The sequence below is a fragment of the Carassius gibelio genome, chromosome B6 (genome assembly GCF_023724105.1).
Source record: "Carassius gibelio isolate Cgi1373 ecotype wild population from Czech Republic chromosome B6, carGib1.2-hapl.c, whole genome shotgun sequence".
Taxonomy (NCBI): Eukaryota; Metazoa; Chordata; class Actinopteri; order Cypriniformes; family Cyprinidae; genus Carassius; species Carassius gibelio.
Genome location: NC_068401.1, coordinates 15,074,915 through 15,082,539, shown reverse-complemented (window position 1 = coordinate 15,082,539; position 7,625 = coordinate 15,074,915). Strand labels below are relative to the sequence as shown.

The 7,625-nt window shown below is 34.8% G+C and overlaps 1 protein-coding gene across 2 annotated transcripts in view; it reads left to right on the top strand.

Annotated features, from left to right (window-relative positions):
• The first annotated feature begins 5,581 nt into the window (after window positions 1-5,581).
• The window catches only part of LOC127960227 (ras-related protein Rab-6B), a 93,221-nt gene continuing 91,177 nt past the window's right edge, over window positions 5,582-7,625 (top strand). The window contains exon 1 of one of the 2 annotated variants that reach the window (XM_052559844.1): window positions 5,582-5,667. In XM_052559844.1, the coding sequence (XP_052415804.1) occupies window positions 5,638-5,667 (30 nt within the window). In that variant the 5' untranslated portion in view covers window positions 5,582-5,637. The remainder of the gene's footprint in view (window positions 5,668-7,625) is intronic. The other variant, XM_052559842.1, reaches the window with a different exon arrangement.

Below are 7,625 nucleotides of genomic sequence, written 5' to 3'. Positions count from 1 at the left end.
TGTATGTAGGCCTAGGAAATTAATATATTTACAATACTTACTAAAATATAATTAATATTATTTTATTGCTTTTGTATTAGTTGTTTGAAGAGTAAAGAAAAATAAAAATTCGTCGGTCTTAACGCAAATGTACAACCGGCAAGTCGGTCGGACTAAAAGCAAAAAAATAATAACAAAAATTGAGTCGGTCCTAAATTGACATGGTTGGTCGGGTTACAGCAAACAAGAATATTTTTAAGGATGGTCTTTCTAACCATTTAGAAATTAGCTGAAGGGATAAAATTATACTATACAGTTATACTTGTTGGCCACCCTTCTGAGCTGAGAGTGTAAGTTTGTAAGGCTATGTGTACAAATATCATAGACATACACGGGGAAAAAATAATATTTAGAATATTTAAAAAAAGAAAGAAAACTTACAGGATTTTACTTCTAGGTTATAACTAGCATTTAGACTAATGAACACTAAATGACACTGAAGTCATCAGATTCGTTTAATATATTTGATACTGGTATTGGTTTGGTCAGCTGTTCAATTTAAATGGTATTTAAAATGCTGGTATCGGATCTACCTTATTTTCAGCAAAAGTATCTATGCTGTGATATATATCATTATATATTATAACTTTATACACCATTTTCCATGAAAATGCTCAAACCCATCCTGGGTGATTTGAAGCAGAAAAATGCATTAACGTGACAAATCATGAATAAAATCACTGTGCTGGAGAAGTTACTGCAAGAAGTGTTACAGCCATCCCTGGTCTTCCCTATATATAACCTATGAATTATGGATCTTCCTTTCTGAACATGACCATACATGGTATATTTTTTTCATTTGATTCATGAGCCTCCAGCACAAATCTGCTGAAAGCCCGTTTCTCCAGACATTCATTAAAAACAAACATGCAGAATTTGAGAAATTTAATGAGAGCTGTGCCACAGATTCCTTTCCGGCAAGACTCACAGCACTGACGATACTCTCACTTTTTAGGACTGTTACGAACAAAACCAAGGGGCAAGAGTTTGACTGGATAACATGACCCCTTTGGCCCCTACTGTTAGATGGTAGAAGCTCTAACAGAAGTTTTTTTCCTAGTGTATTTTTCCATATATATCTATATACAGTATGTTCGAAATATACTGTAGCATTATACTGTATATCCTCATGGACAAAATCTCTGTTATAATTTTTTTTCCTTTCCTCATTGAATATCCCATTTTACTTAAACATGCTACAATACAGAAGTGGAAATGGATTGGGAAGAGGGAGGAATTTAGACAGACTTTGGCAATAGTTCCCCCAAATTATGAATATTCCGCCGTTTTACTCAACCACAGGAAGTTATACATGGCTCAGAGCAGGCATGGAGGCCACCAGTATCTGCCATGCCAATTAGAAAATTCATGTTTGTGAACCAGTAATACAGAGATGAGCACACAGAAAGAGACTTGATGACGTTGTCAGTAGATCATGCTGTACTCCTCCATTCTCTTTTAAAGCCTCGTACCCTGTGCTGTTAATTACAGGCTGAACAGCCTCTCTGGCTAATGGCTCTCTAATTGTTCTCCATGTGTTTTTATGCACCTTCAGTCTGTGCTGAGAGGGATGTTTCAAAGAATTTGCAGCAAAACATGAGCTTTCCTGGGATGAAAGAACAGCATGCACCTGACAGACAGACAGAGACGCAATAGGAGAGATGAGCAAGCGTCATTATAGCCACATCAGCAATTTTTTTGCTGTTTGTTTGCTTTCTGCTGCACTTCTGCACAATGTCCTTTGTCACTATGTAGTTCGATTTTATTATATTACTGTAGTGTGATGGTGTAAACAGATAAAACATGGACGGAATCATGGAAGGCACTCATAAAAATAGAATTCACTGTGTAATGCAGAATGTCACAGAATTTTTCGAATACATCAAAAGTAGGGCTACAAAATTAATCAAATTCATATCCCGATACTGTCTGTGTGATATGTCTAATATGAGATCTGAAGAACTATTGTTAAATACATTCAGAGAAGTTCATACATCTTCACTACCACACGTCAAAATAAAAGTTTGGTTTAACATAGATATATTACCATTGTATAGTAAAATGTGTACTTATGTGTTGTAAAGGGATTGTTATAGTATATTGTCGTTTGATTTAGAATTTAGGGAAAATGTTTATCATTTATTTGTATTTCATTAATTATATTGATAAGATGTGATTTTTAAGATTAAAATAGATTCTTGAAAAAAAACTGATTTTGGAAAAAATAAGAGATTTCAAAGGGCCCCTGTTTTTTCAGCCATGCTAAGATGCTGCTGAATAATGCATGCTAATTATCTGAAGCACTAATTACGGTTAAATCATTCCTGCATGATAAGATACAAAAAAGTGCCTAAAATAAAGTTCATTAGCCAGACTGATAAGCATAACTTTCATAATTGATATTGCTGATAGATTGTCTGTGGCATTTTACATAGTTCAGACTGTTTCTCTCCAGAAACGCGGTTTCACAACATTAGTACTGAGGATTTTTATCAGCATACATGAGTGGATTTGTCATAAATATGTAATAGTGATGAAATAAAGCCATTTTAAATTCAATTCTTGGAGTTCTTGGTCTGTCTGCTCACATTTATCAGGCAGTGCCTCGAGTGTGCATTAAAGAGATATCAAAGACCGGAATCTCTGCACCAGAAGCCTCTGCTGTCGGTTGCGTTCATGTTTTATCAGTATAGTACTTTAATAAAATTTAGATTTAGAAGAAGCAGAGATTATGAATATTTCTCAGGGTGGGCTTATTTTTGAAAGTCAATTTCGATACGAGAATGCTCAATATTGTGTTAGAAAAAAAAAAAAAAAAGCTACTGATGTGTTATTTCTGCTGCACAGGAAATGAGATACAGTTCATTAAACACATTGACCTTTGTGGCACATTGTCAGTATAGTATTGTTAGAGTAGGTTGTCCTGCCATTAAATAGCCCATAAGGAGTAGTTAATTCAGAAATAATTAAAAATGATTTTATTGCAACCCCATAAGGTGTTCTAGAGATAAAAATAGGTGAAAATTGCCCATTTATCATGGTTCTATATTCTTAATTTCATATTAAAATGGAAATTCGGAGATTATACACACTTGTTATTTTGCATTATTAACTATATTTGATAAAAAATACAGTAAAACAGTAATATTGTGAAATATTGTTACAATTGAAAAAAAAAAAGTTTTCTGTTTTAATATATTTTAGTATGTAATTATTCATTGGATGCAGAGCTGAAGCAACTTGAGCCCAAACATTTGAATGGTAGTGTAATTTCTATGATTTCTCTGTGCTGCACTGAACATTTTTATGTAATGTAATGTACCGTTAACAGTATAGGTGGTTTAAAGAAACAAGACAACATTTTATTTCTAATCTATTCTATCTGCAGCTTCTCCCATTAAACAGCCAGCTTCCCCTTACATTTTTCAACATACTTTAGTTTCTTTAGTCTCTTCCTTATCCTGTATCCATTATCTGATTGTGCCTCTAATGGGCGCTCTTAGTGGAGTCAAAGCACCAAATCCAATCTATCACAGTAAAGTCTAAGCGCTAAGCCCTATGTCCAGCTATTGCTCTGCTGTCTGGAATAGGTGATTAACTGAAAAATGGTGGATGCCCTCTGCTGCACTAAATGACTTGATATTAAATATTTAACAGGACTAAAATTAGACATCCACCGCTCTGTCTAATAGGAACAGAGTTTGAGTATTTCGTTTGGTGGATTCTGAAGAGACAGAATATAGAAAGGGAAGGATTATTTGCCGTTAACTGGAACGTTGATCTGTTTTTCTTAAATCTCTGATTTGGCTTCAAACTACGCTACTGTTAAAAAAGTTTAGGGTCAGTTTTTAAAATGAATACATCTTCAGCAAGTATTCAATAGATCTAAAGACTTCAAATAAATGCTGTTCCTTTGATATCAAAGAATTCTGAAAAAATATTAAGCAGAGCAAATGTTTTCATCATAGATGATAATAATGTTTAATGAGTATCAAATCAGCATATTAGAATGATTTCTGAGGAACATGTGACACTAAAAACTAATGATGCTGAAAACGAATTTACATTTCATAATATATTAACCAGAAAACAGTTGTTTTAAATTACAATATTACTTATTTTTCTTTATATTTGATCAAATAAATGAAGCCTTAATGAGCTAAAAGGCTTCTTTAAGTAACATGAAAGAAATCTTACCGACCCCCAAACTGTTGAACAGTATTTTCTAGAGAAAATATCATTTTAAAAAGAAATCCAATGACCAGTTTTTCAACCTAAATTTGTTGCTTTAGCAAAGCAAATGTAAGTGGATGTTCTATTCCCACTGGTCTTGATGCAGTAGGAGCTGATATATGCTAGCGTCTGTCTCTCAGCGTCAGCTATAGCAGGGAAGACTGTCTCTCTCTCTTCTAGCACTACCAATTTGTACAAACGTCTTCCATCCAGCGGCTTCGTCTGCTTTCAATAATCATGGTTCGTTTGATGGGGAAGGAAGGGGCCATTGCCCAAACCATAATTCAGTATTTACTCAAAAGCATTAGATAAAGCCTTATGAGCCCCATTAATTTAGATCCTCCTCACTTTTTAACGGAGACAGATCAGTGTCTCAGGGAAAATTAGCATTTAAATGACTTGTGACCTGCAGCCTCCAGTCAACTCGCTGTGAAGTCTTCTCAGCCATGAGAAATCCTGCTCTCCTTTATTTGATCTGTAGCTCGGAGTTATTTTCTGTGTCTGGATGTGTGGGTAAATTCATCCATTTATCTACACAGGTATATTTTCTTGGGGTTTTTTCCCCCTCAGGGGAATCTCAGGTCAGCAGGGCAGAAGAAGTTGTGCTGATGTTTTTACTGCAGTCTTATATCTGAGTTGAGGTTCTGTGATGCTATTACTGGGATATTTTAAACTGTTTTCTGCCCTAGATTTAATAAACCTCCCTCAAAAGAAGTGAAATCTAAATAATATACCTTTTTAATACTTTTTTATTGCTTGCATGAAGGAGCTTCACCATATTACCATTCATAAAATATAGATGTGAAAATAAAACACTTTTACGTGCTGCTCTGTAAGATGTAGCAATTTATGTGTCTCATATGACAGCTGAGTCTATTCTTACCACAAAAGAAATCCTTTTTGATCTTTAAATCAGAGATAGTTCAGGTTCTCTATTGCTACATGTTGTTCTATAAAAAAAACATCAATAGAACCTTTTTATCAAACAAAAGAAAAACTTTATTTTATTGCATTTTTTAAATGTCCTTTACACTATGAAAAGAAAAAAACAGGAACTGTTCACTGAAATGAACCCCTTTTGGACCCTTTATTTTAAAAACTGTACCCCTAATGCAATAATATTTTTATGGTTCCATTACGTCACTGACGACCTTCTGGGTTAGTCAACGATTGAAAGATTAGATCACTTGGCAGAGGTTTCAATTAGCGCAGCCGGCAGCCCCCAGCTTGCAAATCAATCCAGTAAGCCCAGGCAGGCATCACTGGCTTCCTCGGTCGACGTCTGCTTTCAAATGGCTTCTATTTTAATGTTTCTATTCTCTTTGTTCTCTTACAGTGGGGAAGACTTCCCTGATCACACGCTTCATGTACGACAGCTTTGACAACACGTATCAGGTAGGCAGCTGGCGGGCCGCTTGACATCCTTGTCATTCTGTCACTCAAAGTGTCCCTCCCCTTATTGTGCAGCATCAAAGAATCATTTCGAAAACATAATGGGCCGAATTCAGTCTTTCAATTGTGAAGACAATTCTTCCAAATTGATTATAAATGTTCGACATGATTGTGTGGTTATTAAATCACAGAAACACATTTGATAAATGTAATTATTCATCCTATATTCACCTCCAATCTCATCTGAATTAGCAACAGCAGAGGTGAATATACATGTATGGTCACTTTCATATGGCACTGTAGAAACTGATTATGCACTGCATATTAGGGGTAGGCGATATGATCAAAATCTTACACACACACACACACACACACACACACACACATGGTTCTTTTTGTGAAAAGTTTCATCCCATAGGTGTAATGGTTTTTATACTGTATAACTGTATATTCTATGGCCCTACAGCAACCCTACACCTTACCCTAACCCTCACAGGAAACTTTTTTTACTTTCTCAAAATAGCTAATTCTGTATGGTTTATAAGCATTTTGAAAAATGGGCACATGGGTTATGTCCTCATAAGTCACCCTCTCCTTGTAATACCTGTGTCATACCCATGTCATTATACAGAGTTGTGTCCTGATATGTCACAAATCAAGAACACACACACACGCATATATATATATGAAGAGTTCTCCATGAAGTGTCAATAGAACATTTCTTCTAAAATTAGTATTTTTCTCAGGATCCTATGTTTATGTTCTACATACATTGTATATAAAGTAATAACATGTAAACACACACACACACTGCATATTCTTCACTGTGTAAATTCTGAATAAAGTTATAAAAGTGATTTAGTCCAGAGCCGTGAGAGATTTTCTCTCTTTTGTTGTTTGATTAACATGAATGACAAGACAGCAGGAATATTAGAATGCTTTCATTTTAAGAGCTGCCCGGAAACAATTTACAGTTACATATGTTTTCTTTCTTAGCTGTTTGTTTTCACTTAAGACCTAAATTACTGTTTACGGGGGAACTTGAAAAATACTGATATTTTGACACATACAACTGTGTGTATTTAACAGTTTAATGCCTATAAAGCAGTACAAATAACTGTCAATACGGTCGTGCTCTGTGAGCACCATCTTCATGTACGCACGCCTCTCTTCCAGTGCTCAGAAACAGTCTGTCAGACAACACACATATAGAGATATGAGATCTTTTTTATACGATAAGTTTTCATTACTGCATAGCACAGCAACGTCACGTTAGCATGTAACCATGATAGATACAATAATCGAACACTGTGTTATAACACAGTCTTCCAGTGAAAACAAACAACGTATGCTGTAAACCCCACCATTATACAAAACAGACCACACCTCATATTCGTTTTGAGTGTAACACAGACATCTTAAAAATCCAACCAACAACCAATGGATGAAACCATGCTACTACCCAACTTTAGCACAAATTCCGGCATCAGTGAGGTGTGGCCTGTGGAACTGCAATATAATCGCAGTAAAATTATGTGAGAAGAAAACAAAACAATGATTGTAGTTTTAAAAGATAGTTTGTGATCGTTGTATTATTTTAAGACTACCTCTAATTGTTATTTCATAATATTCTAGAACATAATCAGGTTAATTTAGCCAGAAACGCTCTTATTCAGCAGTCACTGGTAGGAGTGAGTGCTAATAGATGTACTGTGTTTGTGAGTATAGTTAAACTGTTAGCACTGTAAAGAATAAAACTCTTTTCATTTCTAGTTTTTAATTTATTTTTATTTTTTATTACTAATAAAACAAAACTACTGTTTTATTAATAAAAATTAAAATTAAATGTATGCATTTAGCTTTTATGCTTTTATCCAAAGCGACTTACAGTGCATTCAGCCTATCAGTTTTTACCTAACATGTGTTCCCGGGGAATCGAACCCCCAACCTTACCCTTGATA